This window comes from Camelina sativa, chromosome 7 (genome assembly GCF_000633955.1).
Source record: "Camelina sativa cultivar DH55 chromosome 7, Cs, whole genome shotgun sequence".
Taxonomy (NCBI): Eukaryota; Viridiplantae; Streptophyta; class Magnoliopsida; order Brassicales; family Brassicaceae; genus Camelina; species Camelina sativa.
This window is the reverse complement of record NC_025691.1, coordinates 4,005,574-4,026,930: the sequence shown is the minus strand read 5'-3', so window position 1 is coordinate 4,026,930 and position 21,357 is coordinate 4,005,574. Positions and strand designations below refer to the sequence as shown.

General features: G+C 37.9%; 7 protein-coding genes across 11 annotated transcripts in view; 1 reads left to right on the top strand and 6 right to left on the bottom strand.

The window, feature by feature from the left end:
- Window positions 1-129, bottom strand: part of LOC104700221 (transmembrane protein 97-like) — a 2,702-nt gene extending 2,573 nt beyond the window's left edge. Inside the window, exon 1 of the mRNA XM_010415703.2 lies at window positions 41-129. Coding sequence (XP_010414005.1) covers window positions 41-68 — 28 coding nt within the window. The 5' untranslated portion in view covers window positions 69-129. The remainder of the gene's footprint in view (window positions 1-40) is intronic.
- Window positions 590-1,834, bottom strand: LOC104704275 (F-box protein At5g65850-like). The gene has a single exon (XM_010420392.1). The coding sequence runs from the start codon at window positions 1,832-1,834 to the stop codon at window positions 590-592; it is 1,245 nt and encodes a 414-aa protein (XP_010418694.1).
- On the bottom strand, window positions 5,285-6,553 carry LOC104704274 (putative F-box protein At2g19630). Its single transcript, XM_010420391.1, has one exon. The coding sequence runs from the start codon at window positions 6,551-6,553 to the stop codon at window positions 5,285-5,287; it is 1,269 nt and encodes a 422-aa protein (XP_010418693.1).
- Window positions 7,244-8,356, bottom strand: LOC104704273 (F-box protein DOR-like). The gene has a single exon (XM_010420390.1). It carries the CDS (start codon window positions 8,354-8,356, stop codon window positions 7,244-7,246), a length of 1,113 nt encoding a protein of 370 aa, XP_010418692.1.
- On the bottom strand, window positions 7,327-12,590 carry LOC104749626 (glutamate receptor 3.5). Of its 4 annotated transcripts, XR_002032675.1 has the most exons (7): window positions 11,931-12,586; window positions 10,390-11,741; window positions 10,021-10,298; window positions 9,892-9,923; window positions 9,398-9,807; window positions 8,763-9,316; window positions 7,327-8,437 (listed from the first exon to the last, which is right to left on the bottom strand). XR_002032675.1 is itself a non-coding variant. In XM_019227432.1 (6 exons), exons 2-6 carry the CDS (start codon window positions 11,728-11,730, stop codon window positions 8,825-8,827), a joined length of 2,553 nt encoding a protein of 850 aa, XP_019082977.1. In that variant the 5' UTR covers window positions 11,731-11,733; window positions 11,931-12,022; the 3' UTR covers window positions 8,590-8,824. The 4 variants fall into 4 exon arrangements, 3 of the variants coding, with proteins under 3 accessions (XP_019082977.1, XP_019082976.1, XP_019082978.1); XM_019227432.1 differs by lacking the exon at window positions 7,327-8,437 and having other exon boundaries at window positions 8,590-9,316; window positions 10,390-11,733; window positions 11,931-12,022; XM_019227431.1 differs by lacking the exon at window positions 7,327-8,437 and having other exon boundaries at window positions 8,591-9,316.
- Window positions 12,884-17,255, bottom strand: LOC104700219 (glutamate receptor 3.7). 2 transcript variants are annotated; one of them, XM_010415699.2, is made up of 7 exons: window positions 16,918-17,253; window positions 16,252-16,638; window positions 14,826-16,150; window positions 14,427-14,701; window positions 14,273-14,304; window positions 13,695-14,104; window positions 12,884-13,618 (listed from the first exon to the last, which is right to left on the bottom strand). In XM_010415699.2, exons 2-7 carry the CDS (start codon window positions 16,511-16,513, stop codon window positions 13,148-13,150), a joined length of 2,775 nt encoding a protein of 924 aa, XP_010414001.1. In that variant the 5' UTR covers window positions 16,514-16,638; window positions 16,918-17,253; the 3' UTR covers window positions 12,884-13,147. The 2 variants fall into 2 exon arrangements, with proteins under 2 accessions (XP_010414001.1, XP_010414003.1); XM_010415701.2 differs by having other exon boundaries at window positions 13,518-13,618; window positions 13,691-14,104; window positions 16,918-17,255.
- LOC104700216 (NEDD8-activating enzyme E1 regulatory subunit AXL-like) lies at window positions 17,770-21,298 on the top strand. Its single transcript, XM_010415695.2, has 14 exons — window positions 17,770-17,945; window positions 18,031-18,203; window positions 18,299-18,462; window positions 18,577-18,687; window positions 18,772-18,851; window positions 18,982-19,132; window positions 19,215-19,308; window positions 19,534-19,622; window positions 19,806-19,879; window positions 19,975-20,137; window positions 20,237-20,319; window positions 20,496-20,582; window positions 20,669-20,849; window positions 20,973-21,298. The coding sequence occupies exons 1-14, from the start codon at window positions 17,875-17,877 to the stop codon at window positions 21,054-21,056; spliced, it is 1,605 nt and encodes a 534-aa protein (XP_010413997.1). The 5' UTR covers window positions 17,770-17,874; the 3' UTR covers window positions 21,057-21,298.

The window sequence follows — 21,357 nt, the reverse complement described above, 5'->3', positions numbered from 1 at the left end:
GCAACGACCGCCATGAGAGCAAAGTACAAGAAGAGAACAGCATCGATCACCTTGCAAATTGCTCCCATTGTTTTTTTTTTTCTTCTTTTTTCGCTGCTTTGATCTATCGTTGACCGCGAAAACGAAGAAGACGAAGGAAGAAGAAGAAGAAGACGAAGGAAGAAGGAGAACCGCCTACTTAAAGTAATTGACGAAATCTAAATTAAACCGATCCGGTTAAACCGTCTGCCATTATTCCGGTTCGATTCAGTGGTAAATCAGAACTCTTTCTTGTTTTTTTGTTTCTTGTTTTAATAATATAGATTATAATCCAAGTTCTAATCGTCGGACTAATAAGAATTCATGAACACAACTCGCAAAGTGACTTATTAGTTATTACTACTAGTCATCAATGGAGAGAAATGACTTTCAAAAGTCTAAAAAGTGTCTTAGAAGTTAGAAACAACCATTCCTCTTCATCGTCTGAACCAGACATGAGACACCACAAGATATATAGTTAAAACTTCAAAAAAAAAAAACAGAGAATAATAATAAGTGCATATTGAATGTACTAATAAGAGTACAAATCATCTGTTACAGAATTAATATATCAAGTTGGAAACATTTCCATAAGCTTCACGTCCTCTACATGGTCGACAAAGCTCTGAAAATCATTATTAATTATATCCATTCCTTGCATTTCAACTTTTCTGACAGTTTGGTTCTCCAAATTGTAGTAGAAAACACGGAAAGGGGCGAATGAATATTTGGTTGACAACACAATTTCATTAGTACCTGTCACTCCAACAAAAGCCTTCCCAACTACATTCTTCCACAAAGGGGGCAAGACGTAGCTATACTTCAACCATTCGTGTTTCTCTGCGTCTATTAAAACCCACAACTGAAAACATTTAGTATGTCCAGTAACTGGCCTCAACTCAATATCTGACACATCAAGTGCACCTAATTTACCCTTGTAGTTAACCAGAGTTCCACACAAATTTAAAGATACCATACCCTTGTCAAGGTTAATAACTGTAAACTTTTCAGACCTAACATCAAAGCAAATTACCTTTAAAACCCCATCAACCGAAGCCGGATAATACAAACCACCATTGATGCATATTCCAGTTTCAAAATCTTTATATATAAGCTGAGGGGGAACACTAGAGTCGATCATTCTCCATGACAGTTTTCCACACCCTAATGTTAGAACTTGATGCTCCCCACATATCCTCCTTAGGTTGCCATATTTTGGATTTGGACAGGTCATGGCCAATACCTTGAATTGTATACCAACTGGATCATATCCCAAGTAGCTTATCACATTAACTCTCTCCGTCTTCACTTTAGGTAAAGGCAAAAACTGACCGGTGCTAGGGTTACATATCACCGGCACCGTTTCTGTCTTTTCATTTATGATCCGCTTATTTATAAGACAGACCAAGCCATGGACAGGACCACTATACATTTCACAAATACCATCCAAGGGCAAATGCATAAGAGGAGTGACGACTACAGTAGACGGGTTCACATCTGGATTTTGAAGCTGAGGCGAGGAGAAAAAGGAGAACACACCTCTGTTTTTGCCGGCGAACAATAGCTGCGGACGATCCAAAGATCTAGTGAAGAACAACTCAGTGAAATCTGCACAGCCAAGTGCGGAGGCCCATAGCTTTGACACGCAACGACATATCGCTACATATTTCGCCGGCAACCTCGAGAACATCTCGAAAACGAGATCAACTGGGATCGGCAATGCGTTTTCCTCACCGTTAAATGAGGTCTGCGGTCGCGCATTGTGTCGGGAAATGGTTACATCATCCTCAGAGACGCGCTGCCGCCGTTTTTTCATGGCGGAGACGACACTGATTTAAACCCTAGATTCAACTGCAATTTTAATATATATATAAAGGTCGCGATATGAAAGAGTGAGAGTATATGAAGGGTTGCAACTGCAAAAATATAACTCGGTATAGATTTAACCGAACCGTTAAACCGGCTGTCACTATTCCGGGTCGATTGAGTGGTTAATTAGAAACATAACGTGCAAGTCACTTAATTAAGACATGATACATTTTTACAAACCCCATACACAGAGTTCCATTTTTACAAATGCTCTTTATTCATGATTCAGTTCACTTGTTCCTCTTTATTCATAATTCAGTTCACTTGTTCCTCTTGTGAGATAGACCGGCTCCAACAAAGAGAAAAAGGGCCCCGGTCACAGCCCACATCTCTATAGTGAATGGCTTCAAGAACGACCAAAGACTTGGCCCCCTTCACAGGAGCTACCACCATAAGCCCTGACTCCATAAATGGCTGCTTGAAATCTACAAACTTGGTTCTGTTTGTAATGATTGTAATGATGGTCATGCAAAATTGAGCATAAGTTACAAAACTAATTTGACTTAATTGTGTTTTTCATGCAGTTCGTTTTGTTTTAATATTGTGAAAAAAATTCTTAGAGGTTAGTGAGTTAATTGTACAATTAAGATGATTAAAATTAAAAGGTTAATATATGTATATATATATATATATAAAGATTAAAATTTTAAAAAAAAAATTCTAATGCACTAGTAGGATGAGAGACGAAACTCAACACATAAGAATTATTTAGTTACTAAAATAACATTACAAAATAGTTTTATAATAGTTACATATATGTTAGTTATGTGTGGGTTACTAAAATCCTACACTAAAATACATGTCTTTAGATTAAGACTGATTCTCCCTCTCATTCAAATTAGTTGTGTTTAAAGTTTTTGCATACAAATTAAAAAAAAAACAATTCTAATTTTTTTAACTCTTTAATAATCGATTTTCTTAAAAATAAATTGTAGTTGGCATTACAATAGCGTACTCTATATTAAATATTGATATAAAAAAATACTTTAGTTGAAGAAATAAGGCTAATAAGGAGAAGATCGTATCACTTGAAGATTTATGTATTTGAATTTTTAGCTGTCAGCTTACGTTATATATATATAAGATTAGAAGTCAAATCATGACCAACTAAATTCATACACTAAGACTGTTCCTCCCTCTCTTTTTAGTTTGTGTCATTACTTTATATCTTATATCTTGGGAATAAATGGATAGTCCAAATTTCACATATTTATAGGAAAGCTAATCATCTTACCGACGAATTAGCCAACTATATTTTTACTTTGCCTTTCGACTTGCATATGTTAGAGGATTACTTCGGTTGTTGTGGAGTCCCTTGTTGAGGTTGATGCCCATAAAACTGTGATTTCAAGACATGTTTTTTTTGTAATTTTTGTTTTGTCTTGAATAAATTGCAAGGAAACTTGTCCACTACAAAAAGAAAACTAAATTCATATTAAAATTCGTCATGCAAAACTCGTTAAATTGAAGTATACGTTTAAAAGACAGTTGGAGAACCCATTTTACAAATTTACGTTACGAATATTAGTTTATTGCGTTATTTAATGTATACGACTTTAGTGAGCGACCTAGGAGAGTCAAAATTAAAAGTAGGTGTTTATAAATAATTTTGAAATTGGTTGTCAAAAAAAAAAAAATAATAATAATAATAATAATAATAATAATAATAATAATAATTTTGAAATTGCAATTGAAGCAAAATCAATCTTATAGCGGTAACAAAAAGTATTATGTACATAAGTGAAACCGCCAATGATTGAGCTAATAATATTTGTTAGATATAATAAATCTGTTTGATGTTATGTTTTATTATAAATTTTCTACTGTATATCTTTTGCATAATTTATTACAAAATTCTTTGATGTTAAATCTATAATATATTTTAGTTACTAAAAAAGACATTATAAGATAGTTTTATAATACAATGTCTTGTAAAAAATTTAGAAGTGTTTGCTTGTTGATAACAAATTACATATATGTTGTGACTAAAATAGACATTATAAGATAGTTTTATAATACAATGTCTTGTAAAATATTTAGAAGTGTTTGCCTCTTGATAACAAATTACATATATGTTATTTATGTAGGTAATTCACATTTAAATAATATTAATTGGCCGGTCAACCATAAAGTGTGTCATGGTGTTATTTTTTTTGCTGTATGATTTTTTATATATTAGTTATTGTAAATATAATGATATATTTAAGGAGTGTTATTGGATTCTAATTTATATAGAATGTTGAGGATTTTAACAAAATCATCAAAAGTGAATAAGTAAAAGATTTTTAAGAATTGCTAGAGAGTATTATATATTTTTGTTGATTAGTTTTCTAAAATCTTGTAAAATGCTTTAAACATTTTTTGTATTTTTGTGATACTTTCCATTACTTTATTTTATGAAGAAAATGTATAAAATCATGAACCAATAACATAATAATTAAATTCATTAACAATCCTAGGTTCCTTTGTTTTAATTGAATAACACAGAAATTTTAATAAGTTTATAAAAGACTGAATCGAGTAACCCAAATTTGTTAAGATTTTAAATAATTTTTTATAAATCACAAACTAATAACAATAAAATTTAGCAGAGTTTAACAAAATCTCGATATAATAACAAAATATTCTACATAACATTTAAAGTCTTTAAGACTTTATTCAAATCTCAAACCAATAACTCCCACTTAAGTTTAGTTAATATATACTCCCTCCGTTTTTTATTAGTTGCCGTTTAAGGTTGTTTTACACAAATTAAGAAAACTATTAATTTTATTGTTTTATTCATTTTAAATATATTTTATAATCTTTTGATTGGTTAAAACATTAAAACAGTTAGGTTAAATTAGAATTTTTACTAAACATTTGCATTGAAAATCTAAAACAACAAGTATTATGATACAAAATTTTAACTCTCGAACGACAAATAATAAAAACGGAGGAAGTATATAAGTGTATTTAAATTTGAGGAAAAAGACATACTGTATGTATTAGTTTATTATTAAAAGTGTTATATAATTTTGTGAATTTTAGACAGGTCGAGCTTTCATGGGACATGTGTTATTCTCTGGTTGAAAATTTTAAGAGAAACTCTACATAATTATATAAGATAAGATTGGCGAAATCAAAATTAAACCGAACCGGTTGACCGTCAGCCATTATTCCGGTTCGATTCAGTGGTAATTGGTAACATTTATTTTATTTGCACTATGTAATCCACGGTCTCGTAAACATTTTTTGTCGGACTAAGAATTACAAAGGACTTTAAAAAAGCTAAAACGTGCCTTAGAAGTTAGAACAACCATGTAAACCACAGAATATAGTTCAAAACTTAAAAAAAACAGAGAATAAATAAGTCATCCATTATAGCATAATGAATGTACTAAGAGCCCATAATCTATTATGATACACGAGGTAGAAACATTTCCATAAGCTTCACGTTCTCTACATGGTCTACAAAGATGTGAACCGTGGGATTCGTAACTACATGAATTCCTTGCATTTCAACTTTTCTGACAGTTTGGCTCTCGAAATTGTAGTAAAAAACACAGAAAGGGCCGGATGGATCATCCGAAGACAAGACAATTTCGTTTGTACCGGTCAAACCAACAAAGTGTAACCTAGCATTCCCAACTACATTCTTCCACAAAGGGGGCAAGACGTAGGTATACTTCAACCATTCGTGTTTCTCTGCGTCTACTAAAACCCACAACTGAAGACATTCAGTATCTCCACTAACTGTCCTAAAGGACCCGAAATCTGAGGCTGTAAGTGCACCTAATTTACCCTTGTAGTTAACCAGAGTTGGCTCATGCCAACGTACCATACCCTTATCAAGGTTAATAACTGTAAACTTTTCAGAGCTAACATCAAAGCAAATAATTACCTTAGAAAACCCAAGGACCCAAGCTTGATAATACAAAACACCATTGATGCATATTCTATTTTCATTATATAGAATCCCATGGGGGACAGCACTACAGTCGATCAGTCTCCATGACAGTTTTCCAGGCCCTAAAGTTAGAACTTGATGCTCCCCACACATCCCCTTTTGGTTGCCAAGTATAGGCCAGGTCATGGACAATACCTTGAATTGTTTACCAACTGGATCATATCCCAAGTAGCTTATCACATTAACTCTCTTTGTCCTCACTTTGGGTAATGTTAAGGATTGACCGGTGCTAGGGTTACATATCACCGGCACCGTTTCCTTCCTTCCCTTTGGGATCTGCTTATTATAAACAAGACAGACCAATCCATGAACAGAACCACCGCTCATTTCATAAAAACTGTCGAAGGGGAAATGCATAAGACGAGTGGCGACTGCATGAGACGAGTTCGCATCCGGATTTTGAAGCTGAGGCGAGGAGAAGAAGGAGAACACATCAAAGTTTTGGCCGACGACGAACAATAGCTGCGGACAAGCCGAAGATCTTTTCAAGAACAACTCCTTGAAATCTTGACAACCAAGTGTGGAAGCCCATAGCTTCGAGACGCAGCGACATATCGCTACAGATGTCGCCGACAACCTCGAGAATATCTCGAAAACGAGATCTATTGGGATCGGTAATGCGTTTTCTCCACCATTAATTGAGGTCGTCTTCGGTCGCGTATTCCGTCGACAAACGGTTACATCATCCTCGGAGACGTGCTGTCGCCGTGTTTTCATGGCGGAGAAGACACTGTTTCAAACCCTAGATTCACTGTAATTTTGTTTTAAAAAGGACGTATGATGTGAAAGAGTGAGTATATTATACGAAGGGTTGCAAACTGGAAAAAAAATAAAAAAATCCGGCTAACTAATAATTGACGAAATCTTAACTAAACCGAACCGGTTTAACCGGCTGCTATTATTCCGGTTCGATTCAGTGGTAAATTAGAACTTAGCTTTAGGCAGGCTTATTTTAGCGAAAGCAATTTTAAAATAGTCAGTTTTCAAGATAAAAATATATTACTTTATTTGTTATCAGTGAAACTTACAAAAGATGGATCATGTCCATAATGTAAGAGATTGAGGTTGATAAGTGCCACTGTGACCGGTATGTCATCCGGTATCAATTTAAAGATTGTGGCTTACTCAATGAAGACTGAAGAGAGGGTACTTTATAAGGCTAAAAACATAACTCAGAACAACCATTCCTACTGATCAGACCACTAGTACAAACTGTAAACAAAGGGAATGATATAGTATCCAGAAGAAAAGAAAAAAAAAAAGAAAAAAAAAACAGAAAATAGTCATTATATCCAACAGCATAAGGACTGTACCATAGCATCAAGGTATTATATAAGTTCTAAAACATTTGCATAAGCGTCACGTTCTCTACATGGTCTACAAAGATGTGAACCCTGCGATTCTTAACTACATCAATTCCTTGCATTTCAACTTTTCTGACAGTATGGCTCTCGAAATTGTAGTAGAAAACATAAAAAGGGCCGGAGGGATAATACGGCGACAACACAATTTCATTTGTACGGTCACTCCAACAACGTGTAACTTCCCAACTACATTCTTCCACAAAGTGGGCAATAAGAACCTATGCTTTAACCATTCGTGTTTCTCTGCGTCTACTAAAACCCACAACTGAAGACAATATTTAGTATCTCCAGTAACTGTCATATACTCAATCTCTGACACTTCAACTTCAAGTGAACCTAATTTACCCTTGTAGTTAACCAGAGTTGGCTCAGGCCAAGACACCATACCTTTATCAAGGTTAATAACTGTAAACTTTTCAGACCTTACATCAAAGCAAATTACCTTAGAAACCCTATTAACCGAAGCTTGAAAATACAAACCACCACTGATGCATATTCCAGTTTCATCATATACAGAATGATTGGGGAGACTACACTCGATCAAGGTTAGTCTTCTTCCATAACGTGGCCAGGTCATGGACAATACCTTGAATTGTTTACCAATCGGATCATATCCCATAAAGCTTCTCCCATTAAGTTTCATCGTCTTCACTTTTGGTAAAGGTAAGGATTCTCCTGTGCTAGGGTTACATATCACCGCCACCGTTTCTGTCCTTCCCTTTGAGATCCGCTTATCTACAAGACAGACCAAGCCATGGACAATACCACCAATTTTACAGTAACTATCAAAGGGGAAATGCGTAAGACGATTGGCAGCTACAACAGAAGACGAGTCCTCATCGGGATGATTTTGAGGCGAGGAGAAGAAGAAGAACCCGCCGTGATTTTGGTAGGCGAACAATAGCTGCGGCCGAGCCGATGATCTGCTGAAGAACAACTCAGTAAAATAGGAAAGACCAAGTGTGGAGGCCCAGAGCTTCGACACACAGCTACATATCGCTACTGATTTCGCCGGCAACCTCGAGCATATCTCGCAAACGAGATCAATTGGGATGGCCAATGCGTTTTCTCCACCATTTGCTGAGGTCTGCGGTCGCGCATTTTGTCGGGAAATGGTTACATCATCATCGGAGACGTGCTGCCGCCGTGTTTTCATGGCGGAGACGACACTGCTTTAAACCCTAGATTCGGGTCGCGATATGAAAGAGTGAGAGGTACGTACGTGAAGGGGTTGCAACTGCAAAAACAAAAAAACAAAGAATCACTCGGTATAGATTAAACCGAACCGTTAAACCGGCTGTCACTATTCCGGGTCGATTGAGTGGTTAATTAGAAACACAACGTTCAACTATTGAATTTGCAAGACATGATCATTTTTACCCATACACAGAGAGTTCCATTTTTACAAATGCTCTTTATTCATGATTCAGTAATTTCAGTTCACTTGTTGTTCCTCTTGTGAGATTGGTATGAAAAAAATTGCATTTTTATCTATGTTCTATGTATTGTCCTGTCCCCATCTTTCTAAAAGACCTTATGATAAATAAATCTATGTACATTACCTTTCTAAGTAATGTTATCCATCTGTAGTCATTTTACACAAATTGTGTAACTCTCTGCTTATCTATGTAACCGCCTCTATGGAGGTTTCAGAATGTTTTGATCGCGAATTCTCAGCTGAGCTTTGGCTAGCTTTGAGTTTCTTACTGCTCTTCTCCCTAAGCATCTCCTTCATCTCTGCTTCTCTCTTATCAACAACTTTGATCAAATCCTTGAAACTTGCCGCTCTCAAACTTCTCCCTGGTCTAGAAGAAGAACCAGCTTCTTCGCTCGTCCTTTCTTCATCACTCACTTCGGGTCTTAACCGTTGGTATTGCCAGAACACTTTCCAGCAGAAGAGTGCGAGTGCAATAAACCAAACGATGCCACAGATCAAGAAGAGTCCCCAAAAACTCTGTACCGAGAGTTGATAGTTTTCTGTGTCTGAAATCTGCATTGTGCATTCGTGGTCGTAGGTAAGCCATTTCTTGCGGATTCTCTCGAGTTTTCCTTTTTCGGACAGCTGCAAGATCGCAGTCGACATGTCTACAGCTAGAGGAGAGTCTCTCTGGAACGCCTGAAAGTAAAGTTTTAAGATCCAATAAGCAAATTTTGAACAGAGACTGATCTTAAGGTATTGAGTTTGGAGTTTACATACAAATCCCCAGCCTGTCCGGGTGAACTCCTGTCCAACTGTACGGAACTTGCAGTTGCTGTTTGACAAGAGAGCTTTAATGTAAGGAAGCTCGTCCACTATGGCTGCAACGCCACCGCCTCTAGGACCACGTTGAAGAGCAGAGAGATATTCTACTTCGTCTTTCAACAGCATGATTCTTGATGGAGCTATGTTAAGTTCATTGACCAGATATTTCCACGCGAAGCTACCGTCTTGGACTCCAATGGCTTCGTTACTTGTTATTAGACTGTCCATTCCTTCTATCCGTGATGTTAGCTGTTGAACGGTGAGGATTGAAGTGAGACTCGCCGTGTAACTCGAGTTGATGATTAGCACCACAAATAACCATATGAGTAGCACAAACCTCCCCAGCGTGCTCACTGTGTTCTCCCCTGGAGATCAAGAAAGGAAGCAGGATAAACAACTTGAGAGAAGAACATTGTTGAGAGGCTAAACCTGCAACGTTGTGTACATACTGTGAGAGAAGAACATTGTTGAGAAGCTAAACCTGCAACGTTGAAGACGGGCAAAGCAAACCATTAGCGCCTAAACTTAAACTAATAAATATGAGTTTTGCGTCTATTTACTAATCATGTGGAACTAACCAGAAGACGGTAATGATTTGACGCCTAGGAGGTCCGCGGAATTCTTCGTTAAAACGGTGTTCAAGAATCCAAATGACAGCTCCAACAAAGAGAAAAAGGCCCCCGGTCACAGCCCACATCTCTATAGTGAATGGCTTCAAGAACGACCAAGGACTAGACTTGGCCCCCTTCACTGGAGCTACCACCACAAGCCCTGATTCCATAAATGGCTGCGTGAAATCTACAAACTTGGTTCTGTTTGTAATGATTGTAACATCTCCAACAGCTACATCAAAACTCTAGGAGACATAAAACAGAAAATTCAGTAGACAGGTTAGTATACTTTTTCGTGTACCTGATTGAGTAAATGAAAGAATAAGTAAGACTCACATTTGCATTAACTTCACCTATGAGGTTGTCATATGAAGGATTTCTTTTCCCGTCCCCGTATAATACATAAGTACGTGGAACAGGATACGGAAGCAATTGAACCGCAGCTTCAAAGATGTCAATGCAATAGCCTTTAACACCAAGCGAGTTATTGTCCTTAGAAGCATAGTATTTGTAGCTCACACGGTTAGGCACCCCGATTATGAGCGGCTTTCCATTGTCAGGGAAAACCCAACCCCGAGGTGGCTTTCTTACTTCCCCTGGCCATATGATCTCATTGAGACGTTGGTTTTTGGCAGATGTGTTTGAAGGCTTAGAGTATAATGTCTCCGGAGGCACAACTGAGAAACCTGTATGGTTCGACCAGTACCCGACTCTCTGTGGACCTGTACTTTTCATGTTTAGAATATCGTAAGCTGGATTAATCCGGTCTTTCTCTGAATCAAACTCGATTTTTCCCGTCAGACCTGTATAATTTATCTCAAGAATGGCCTGTAAAAACCTCTCCCCTTCATTGAAAACGTCAAGTGCTGATAGCTTAATGTTACTGTCGTTGGTATTTTTCAGATTAGGATCACTAGAGAAAGTCACTGTATTGCCTTGGCTGAAGAAAACATCAAGAGCACGAGCTACTAACCAAACAGAATCATAAGCATACAGCGCGTAAGAATTGAAGCCATCATCACTTTTTGAACTCTCCTTGGATCTAAAGTTTTTCCATCTTGCTTTAAACTGTCTCTTCTTTTCACTCTCAGGTGTGTAATGGCGAAAAGCAACCACTCCTTGCAAGAGATCCATAGCTTTGGTATCCAACGGTTCCATTGAATCCAAAGCTGTAAGAAGCCAATCAGTGGTAATCCAGACATAGCCACTTCCCATCATTCCAAGAGACTTGGCGACAGAGAATATGTTCAAACCCGAATCAGGATTCACATGAACAACAAAGATGCGAGATTCCATCAGATTAACAGAAGCCAATAAGCCACTGATTGAGCTATTACCTGCACCAGGTGTTATTGCAGCCTTGTAAGAGATCTTGGCACGTTTCTTGGCTAAAGCATCACCCAAAGCAGATACCCCGTTCCTACCATACTCATTATCCACAAAGATCGCAACAACTTCTCTCCATCGACAATAGGATACAAAATCCGCGATTGCTTTCATCTGGAAGTTGTCGTTCTGTGTGGTACGAAGGAAATAAGGAAACTGAAGCGAAGAAAGAGTCGGGTCTGTTGCTGCAAATGACAAGAGAGGTACATGGAGCTCATTGGCCACATGGGAAATTATGTGACCAAGTCCTGAAGATTGTGGACCAATGGCTGCAACCACTTTGTTCTCCATTAGCTGCAAAGCTACACCATAAGAAACCATATCACCAATCCACCTTTCTCATGTGCAAAAAAAAAAAGTTTAAACAAGAGGTTTATGAACCAGACAAGCTCAGCAATTTGAATTTACCCACATTTACTATACAAACCCAGCTTCATTGGGACAATTTCACAAGCAACTTTCAGGTATAACTAACAGTTAACGAAAAGTACCTCTCATGGTGCCAACAAATCCGCTGCAGTCTGAGTCCTGGAAGACGATATTGAGTTTGGTGTTCCTGAGAATACTCTGATCAGCATTAACTTCTTCAATGGCAGCCACAAACGCGGGTTTGGCCGCTCTTCCAATGAAAGAATCATAAGTAAACAGAGCTCCAACGTTGACAGAGCTTGGCAAAGAAGGAAAAGAAGAGTCTTTTAAGAAACTTTCTCCACCAGCACCTTCCGTTGGCAAAACCGAGAAACCAAAAACACATAGGAGGAGCATAAGTCCCATGGAATCACAACATCTCATCATCACGAAAAATCCCATCTTTAACTCAGAAAGGACTGGTTTTTACGGGCACATGAGATTACCCATTTGACGATTCTGAGTTTAAAGACAAAAAGAAAAAATCTGGTCCAAGAAGCATTCACGACCATAGATTTCAACATCAACATCAAGACATAAATATATGGGTCAGACAAAAAGACAAAAGGGTAGTGAACATTGGATCGAACCAAGAATCAAAACTTAGATTTTACATATATATACGTGTGTATATAATTGTCTTGGATTCTGTACTGATCAAGAAACAGAACTGAAACCATCTCAGAGACGGTTCAGAAATATATAAAAAAGAATCATAGTTTAATAATTCAACTCAATGAACGCAAACTCCATGGACGTAGCGATAAACTATAATAGAGAGAGGAAATAAATCCCAATAAAATAGCAAATAGTGGGTCAGACAAAACAATTTAGCATACCAAGTTGAGTAAAAGAAAAGTTTCATGAGTTCATACTTCATTGAACGTGGCAATGATATACAAAGGAATTAATGTGTACAATAGACGTACACATACATCCAAAGATCCAACCTTTTTCCTTTCAATTCTGACAAGTTCTTTATATATTCAAAGTTGGAAGCTTTTGAAAGTTTTGGGTATTCTATTAGAGTATCAAATCCTTATCAGATAAAGTCAATGCCATATAAACTACTAAAACTATTTTTAGCTCCTAAGAATCTATACAATATGTTAGCTGCTATAAATGATGGTAATATTATCACTGGGTCTTTCTAACCAGCATTTTATGTTGCTAGGTTGTAATACTCAAATCTAATGAACATAGATTCGAGTATTGACTTACATGTTAGCTCATATCTAACTCCGTACAATTCGTATACATAATAACAGTTTTTTTTTCCCTATAGAGTGGAATCTACTCATCAATTTCGTGGTACCTCAGAATCAGCTTCTTGGACTTCCACAACATGAGATGTGTTGCTATTGTTATTAGAGTCATCACTCCTGAACATTCTCTTGATAGCTTCTTCTTTCTCATCCACAAACTCCACAAAATCAAACACCAGTTCTCTAAGCCGCATCGTAGGAGAAGTCGACCAAGAAGCGCGAGACGTTGAGCATGTCCTATCCATCCGTCTGTACCGCACGAACTGGCGTATCATCCTGAGAACATACACTAAAAACGCAGAGGCCGTGATTGCTATGCAGACAAGGTACAACCCTTTGAAGCTCTTGAGATGTAGCTGGTTTGGCTCTGGGTTCCAATCTGATTTCTCTGCGCAGTTCATCTTGCATAACCATTTTTTCCGTATCTCTTGCAGTTTCCTGGTCTCAGAGAGTTTCAAGATAGCTGTTGACATATCTTCTGCCAGTGGAGAATCTCTCTTAAACGCCTGTTAACCAAAAAAACAAGTTCAAATCTTTACGTGATTCGTTTCTGATTAAGAGAAACATGAAAAACGTACTTACAAATCCCCAACCACGGTGCATAAAGGGCTCTCCGACAATCTTGAAGCCTGCTCGTTCTGCTAGAAACAGTTCGATGTACGGGAGCTCGTCGACAATGGCAGCCACACCTCCCCAATTGGTTGGCCCCAGCTTTAGAGCCTTTTCATACTCCTCAGTTGAGTCAAGTGGGACCAGTCTAGACCGAGCCATGCCAAGACTGTAGGTTAAATACTCGAAAGTGAACGTCCCAGCCTGGTAACCGATAGGCACCTCGCTTGCTCGCAAGCTATCGATTCCGGTAATGGCAGAGGGAAGCTGTTGAACTGTGAGGATTGAGGTGAGGTTTGCTGTGTAGCTAGCGGTTAGAACCATCAATAGAAAGAGCCATACAATCATCACTAGTCTTGCTAGATTGCTTACAGTATCTTCTTCTGTTGAAAGAACAAGTTAAAACAGAAATATTACTGACGTGAGTTAATAGAAAAATCAATAGAGAGTCGTATATGTATCAGACAAATTCTCAAATGTAACTCTAAACTTGTGTTTTTCTCTTTCTTAATGGTTCTTAAAGAAATATGGATAATATTAAGGCTACTCACGGTTTCTCTTGAAAAGAGTTGAGAAGCTGAACCTGCAAGGACAAATCAGACTGGATGTGTCAGATAAAACTCCAAGAATGAACTATCTTTATTTTTTGTCAAACTCCAAGAATGAACTATCAAGTTCAGTGAAATTATTACAAGCTGAACTTACAACATCATTGTGACGAGTTGTCTTCGGGGTGGCCCTCTGAAATCTTCATTGAAGCGATGTTCGAGGATCCAAATGACTACTGCAATTACCATGAATGAAACTAGAACGACGCACCATAACCGGATGGTGAAGGGTCTCAGGAAAATCCAAGTCGCATTGTCGTCATTAGCTGGAATCACCACCACAAGGCCTGTGGAAGCATATGGCTGCGAGAAATCTACTAATTTTGACCGGCTTGGGACTATTGCAAAATCCCCAACAGCTGCATCATATACCTGAAACAAATGGAAAAACAAGGAAATGCCCAACCAGTATCTCAGTTAAAGTTACTCCGGAAATGTTTAGTGATCTCTGAGGCTTTACGTATAAGTTTTGAACGCTGTTGAAGTGGATACTTACGCCACCCGTGACCATTTGAATAAGCTGGTTGTAATTAGGACTTGAATGGCCATTTCCGAATGGCTCAAATATGTAAGGAACATTGTAAGGGACGAACTTCAATGCTTCAATGAAGATGTCGATGCAATATCCTTTGATGCGATGGCTACTGTTCTTTTCTTCGGTCACAAACTCGACAAAACTCACTCTTCTTGGGATAACAATCTTCAATGGATCTGCAGAATCTGCAATGACCCAACCACGTGGCTTTCCATGGCCACCACCAGGCCAGGTTATGTCTCCAAGTTTTTCATCAGAAACTAAGCTAGTCTCCTTCTGTGAATGTTGGAGTTTTGGGGCTACAACTGAAAAGCCTCCATTTTTTGACCAAAAACCCACAGTATGAACACCAGTTTTGTCTACATTGATGATTTCGTAGTCACAGCCGATGACGTTTCGGCCAGAACCAAACTGAACTTGACCGGCTATACCAGTGAAGTTCACCTTCAGAAGTTTCTCAAGTAGTAGCTCCCCACTGTTGAAAAACTTGATTTTCTCCAGGTGCAGTTTAGTTCCTTTTGCATGAAGTAATTTTTCGGAGTAAGAAAAGGTTATGTTGATTCCTTCATTTAGCAACTTCTCGATGCCATATGCAATCATCCACACTGTATCATAGGCATGTAATGCGTAGGCATTCATTGATCTGTTGCTCTTCAGTTTATGTGTGAATTGTTGCATCTTTATTGATTCTGGGATGTGTTGACGAAGCCCCACTACTCCTTCAAGACGTTTTAGAGTACCTTTGTCACTCAAAGAAGAATCTAAGGTAACTGAGAGCCAGTCTGTGGCGAGCCACACGTATTCATGGGTCATCATCTGCAGCTTTTGCGCTATATCAAAAATTCTGAGCGATGGGTCAGGACCAAAATGAAGAATATAAACTCGAGGACCGATGGACTTGGATTTTTTTAAAGCTTCCGTAAGGAATTTTTCATCAGAATGCACTGAGAGAGGCACTTTATAGGAAATTCTGGATCTTTTCTTGTACAGTTCATCATCAAGAGCAGCAACTCCATTTCTTCCGAGCTCATCATCTGAGTATACTGATATCACCTCTTTCCATCCGTAGAAAGCGATCAGTTCCACAAGGGCAGACATTTGGTGGGCATCATTAGGTGTAGTCCGAAGAAAGAAGGGAAACTGGAGAGCAGAAAGAGTTGGATCAGTTGCTGCAAAAGAAATAAGAGGAAAGTGGAGCCCTTTGGCAATGTCGGACATCGTATGAGCAACAGAGGATGATATTGGACCGATCATAGCCACCACTTCTTTCTCAAGCAATTTAAAAGCTGCAAAAACAACAACCACTGAAGCTTAAACCAGGCCCTTAGTCTAATAAGGCCTATATTGTTAAATGCATTATTAGCATCTGGTAGAAATAAAAACGTACCTCCTATAGACCCATGAAAGACATTGCAAACAGAGTCCTCCATGAGCAGCCGTAGCTTTGTTCCATTGAGAACGCTTGTGTCAGCATTCACATCGGAAACAGCTGCCTCAAGAGCTACTTTAGCAGCTCTTCCGATAACCGAATCGAAAGCGAAAACAGCACCGAGGTTCACCACATCAGGCCTCTGGCAACCCATTGGAACCACCAGAAAGGCCAAAATAAGGGCCGTAATAGCCACAAATGAGTCAATGCCAAGTCCCATGGAGACAGTTCAAACAGTTTGTGTTGGAACAAGAACTAGAACCATCTCATTTTAAATCTAGCGACTCTTCATTCACTCAGCATTGAGTTTGAGAAGAATGGTCAAAAAAAGTTTCCAACTTTGACCTGTAGAATCAAATCGAATCAAGATCTAAGCCGATAGCAAACTCAAAAGTCGAATCAAATCTTTTATTTTTTAAAAAAATAGCTAAAAGAAGGCAACAATGTGGTTTATGTTATGAGACTAATTTACAAACACAAAATCATACGAACATAAGAAAAAATCTGAAAGATGAGGTTTTTGATCAATTCATGAGAAGAAGATAACAGAGCCGGGTATTAAGAGTAAGAAAACGAAAAGACGAAACAAGAAAACAGTAGAATAGTGAGAGAGATTCTCTTTACCTCTTTGAGCAACCTTCAGATTCTCTTTGGAATATACGCAAACACTTGGCAGGCATAAGTTAATCAAAAAGGGGAAATTTTACGACAAAGCAACGAATTATCAACAAGAGAAGTCAAGAACTTTTTTTAAAAAAGAACCCATTGATTGACAGGAGATTCCTAAAGACATGATGCCCAGAGAGAGAGAGTCATCATCTTCGTATTTTCTCGGTAACAAATCGAATAGAAGAAATTGAAAACAGAGTAGACAGTAGTAGAAAGAGAAAGAGAAACGTGTGACTGAAGAAGCTCTCAGCTCACACAGGTCCTATCCGTAGACAGTCTACGGTAGGCTTTGTGTAGAACAGTGGTTGATGCCGTTTGTTTTTTTGTTTAGCAGTGGGGCCTATTATTACTATGAGGCCCTACAATTAACGGCCCATTTTGTCAATTTTTAAATTTTTTTAATTATGATTATATTACTTACTAGGCTTACTAATATAAAAAAAAAATTTAAGAAAATATATAACTGGCTGCTGTGTTAATCAATAATCATTATATTTTTTTTTTCAAAATTTTATTCCTTATTTTTATATTTATTGATAACTATGTGATCTTTGGATTCTAGTTAATAAAGTAAGATGTTAAACAAAACCAAAAAAAAACATGTGTTAAAGATTATTTTGTTTGATATATAACCATTATATTTCTTTTCAGATTTTTTTTTCTTTTTCTTTTTGTCAACAACAGCTGTGGAAAATTTTATTATTTTGTTTAGCTAATTTTGTCATTGACAAGTAATATATATTTTTTCTAATTTTCAAAATAAAAAAGGAAGGAAATAAAGAAAGAAAGAAATGAGGTAACTTTACTTGTCAAAGGTTCTCTCTTCTCTCTTCTCTCTTCTCTCTCTCTCATTAAAAAGCCAAAGCCAAAGCCTTTCCTTTTCTTCTCTCTCTTCACTGACAAAAACCCTCCATGAAAAGGCTCGAGCAAGAACCAACAATGGCGGAAGAACCCAAGAAAACCAAGTACGATCGTCAACTCAGGTATACTCTTTCTCCTTCCCCCAAACTCTCTCTACTTCTCCTCTGTTTCTTTTCATCATTCCTTCCCCTTAAAATAAAATCGTAGGATTTGGGGAGAGTTAGGTCAAACAGCTCTTGAAACAGCGAGCATCTGTTTGCTCGATTGTGGCCCTACTGGCTCTGAGGCTCTTAAGAATCTCGTTCTTGGTGGAATCGGAAGTATCACCATTGTCGACGGATCCAAAGTTCAAATTGGCGACCTTGGCAACAATTTCATGGGTATGTATGTTTTCTTTTACATCTTTTTTTGGGAAATGCGTTTACAAACTTGGTTCTGTTTTTGTTGAGATTGTTGATTTGTTTTTATGTTTCAGTGGATGCGAAGAGCGTTGGTCAGTCAAAGGCCAAGTGTGTCTGTGGCTTTCTTCAGGAGCTTAACGATGCTGTTAAAGCCAACTTTATTGAGGAGAATCCTGACACATTGATACTAAAAGACCCATCTTTCTTCTCTCAGTTCACTCTCGTTGTCGCCACTCAGGTACTCTTCTCTTTTCTTTCAACTGCCCAACTAGATATATTTGCTTTTATGATCAGTTCTTTAGGACTACAGAGCGTTGCCTTATTAGTTTTTTGCCATGTGTTGATTGTGTAGCTAGTGGAAGATTCAATGGTGAAACTAGATAGAATCTGCAGGGAAGCAAATGTCATGTTGGTTTTTGCTCGCTCCTATGGCCTTACTGGGTTTGTTCGCATCAGTGTTAAGGTAAAGTTATTGTAGTTTAGTGCTTTGCCACTGTTCGTGGTATGTTCTGCTAAGTGCTAAGTCATGCCCTCTCTTTCCTATCAGGAGCACACTGCTATAGAGTCAAAGCCTGATCATTCTCTTGATGATCTCCGCTTGAATAATCCGTGGCCTGAACTGAAGAGGTACTCTGCTTCAATCTTCTCACTCGTTATCTTTTCTTGGCATCCTTTAACCTTGAGGTTCAAATTATTTTTTATGGGTTTTATATGTTGTCTAACTTGCGACCGGTTAAAATTATTCAATGATCTGCAGGTTTGTGGAGACTATTGATCTAAATGTAGTAGAACCCGCTGCCCATAAGCACATTCCTTACATCGTCATTCTTGTCAAGGTGGCTGAAGAATGGGCTCAAACCCATAACAGCAACCTTCCCTCGACTAGGGAAGAGAAAAACGAATTTAAGGTATCCTTACTTTTTGTTACTCCGCAAACTTTACTTGTTTTGTGTTTCCTTGTATTTATTCTCTTATTCCTGGAAACTTTAGGCTTTAGTTAAGTCCAAGATGTTATCACCGGATGAAGATAACTACAGAGAAGCCACTGAAGCCGCTTTCAAAGTTTTTGCTCCTAGAGGATTCAGTAAGTAAATATCCTTTCTGGCATTGGTTGAAACTTGACCTTTAAACTTATCGGTTGGACCAAATGGATGACTATCCTCATGAATCATGGTTGATTGCTGACCATTTTTAACATTAGGTTAACTGTAATAAGAAGTCAGGTTTCTTAGTTACTACTGGAAAAAATGTCATGAGCCAATTACTATTATTTTCACATTGACCTGAAGATGTTTTTTTTTTTGTCCAGGCCAAGATACTCAAGACATTATTAATGATAGTTGTGCTGAAGTTGGCCCAAATTCCTCAGATTTTTGGGTAATGGTAGCAGCACTCAAGGTTCGTGACTTGAAAGTCCTCACGTCAAAACACATACTTTCATATTGTTATTCCAAACGTGGAAGGAATTGATAACGTTTGTTAGGGATTTAGTATATCAGATTGTCTTCGATCCATGTTAGCTTTTTTTCGCTTCCATCGACATTTAATGTTTATCCTACTGATTATATGCATCACTTGCAGGAGTTTATTTCAAATGAAGGTGGTGGGGAGGTACCACTTGAAGGCTCCATCCCTGATATGACATCTTCCACAGAGTTAGCTCTCCTGTTCTTTCGTTTCAGGGGAGGGATGAAATTTATCCATGACCTTTTATCAGATTACTATATTAGCTGTATTGTTTCTTTTGCAGGCACTACATCAATTTGCAGAACATCTACTATTCCAAAGCTGAAGCTGATTTTCTTTCCATGGAGCAGAGAGTAAAAAACATTCTACTTAGAGTTGGTCAGGATCCAAGTAGCATCTCAAAGCCAACTATCAAGAGCTTCTGCAAGAATGCAAGAAAACTTAAGGTGAGAAACCGAGAACGCTAGAATTTCTTACAATTTGATAATTAAAACCTATTGCGTGGTTTTGAGTAAATTAAAAGCATTCGGATATGCGCTTTGTAGGTGTGCAGATACCGTATGATAGAAGACGAGTTCAGAACTCCTTCTGTAGCACTGCATAAGTGTTTGGCTGATGAGGAATACAGGTGCAAATTTCTTCATCGAAATTGATAATTTTCATATAACCACAGAAACTATGGTAACAAAAATATTGCTGGAGTATATACTTGCAGAACTGAAATATAGTATTACAGTTGCGCAGTTTGGAGACATGTTGTTAGCTCTTAAGGCTCTTACCATTTTCTGTTTACTCCTCTTGCAGAAGCGCAATTGGATTTTATATTCTTCTTAGAGCTGTTGATAGATTTGCTGCGACCTATCAGAAGTTTCCTGGACAGTTTGATGATGGGTAAGAGAACAAATTTTGGCAAACGTTGATAGTATCCCGAACAATTCTGGCATTGTTAGACTATTAACATGTCTCTTTGCTAGCAGATTAATGGACCATGACGTAGCCCAGTTAAAAACTATTGCCCTGAGTCTTCTTAGCGAAATGGGTTGTGACGGTTATATGCTTCAGGACGAACTTTACAATGAGATGTGTAGATTTGGTGCTGCAGAGCTTCATGTGGTTGCTGCTTTCATAGGAGGAATCACATCTCAAGAAATGATCAAGGTTCGTTTCATATCCATGTGTCTCTCAAATTGGTCACTGGCAGTATCAAAGGTGGTACATTGTGAAACTAAACATTTACCGAGACTCACATTTACCTCTTTTATTGTTTCCCTATGTTTGCAGCTCATCACGAAGCAGTTTGTTCCCATGTCAGGAACTTACATCTTCAATGGCATTGATCACAAGTCTCAGTCTTTGACATTATAGAAGATTCTTCGACACTGGTGGGCTGCAGAAGAATTCCAACCTATCTTTTATCCTCACTTTGCGTTGAAAACTTAACCCCTTTTTTGGAACAGTTGGAGTTTTCATTCTACCGTACACCAGACTAACTAGATCTGATTTCTCCATAGAAACAGTTTGGAATTCTTCATGTATATTGATTGTTTGAGCCGCGGTTCAAAACCGAAGAGCTCGTGTTAATTGATGGGCAAAGAGCCTTTTTGGTATTACTGTTTAGTACAGCAAAGTTCTGTTATCTTTTCAAAATAGAGGCCTAGACTGCAAA

Bases quoted from the DNA above. Each gene is read 5' to 3' on its own strand.
- LOC104704275 (XM_010420392.1), bottom strand. From the start codon at position 1,834: ATGAAAAAACGGCGGCAGCGCGTCTCTGAGGATGATGTAACCATTTCC.
- LOC104704274 (XM_010420391.1), bottom strand. From the start codon at position 6,553: ATGAAAACACGGCGACAGCACGTCTCCGAGGATGATGTAACCGTTTGT.
- LOC104704273 (XM_010420390.1), bottom strand. From the start codon at position 8,356: ATGAAAACACGGCGGCAGCACGTCTCCGATGATGATGTAACCATTTCC.
- LOC104749626 (XM_019227431.1), bottom strand. From the start codon at position 12,249: ATGGGATTTTTCGTGATGATGAGATGTTGTGATTCCATGGGACTTATG. The intron at 10,299-10,389 runs GTGAGTCTTACT...TATGTCTCCTAG, and splicing joins TAGGTGAAGTTAATGCAAAT to AGTTTTGATGTAGCTGTTGG. The intron at 9,808-9,891 runs GTATGTACACAA...CTTGATCTCCAG, and splicing joins AACAATGTTCTTCTCTCACA to GGGAGAACACAGTGAGCACG.
- LOC104700219 (XM_010415699.2), bottom strand. From the start codon at position 16,513: ATGGGACTTGGCATTGACTCATTTGTGGCTATTACGGCCCTTATTTTG. The intron at 16,151-16,251 runs GTACGTTTTTAT...TTGTTTTTGCAG, and splicing joins CTTTCATGGGTCTATAGGAG to CTTTTAAATTGCTTGAGAAA. The intron at 14,702-14,825 runs GTAAGTATCCAC...CATTTGTTTCAG, and splicing joins TTCAAATGGTCACGGGTGGC to GTATATGATGCAGCTGTTGG.
- LOC104700216 (XM_010415695.2), top strand. From the start codon at position 17,875: ATGAAAAGGCTCGAGCAAGAACCAACAATGGCGGAAGAACCCAAGAAA. The intron at 19,133-19,214 runs GTATCCTTACTT...TGGAAACTTTAG, and splicing joins AAGAGAAAAACGAATTTAAG to GCTTTAGTTAAGTCCAAGAT. The intron at 19,309-19,533 runs GTAAGTAAATAT...TTTTTTGTCCAG, and splicing joins TTTTGCTCCTAGAGGATTCA to GCCAAGATACTCAAGACATT.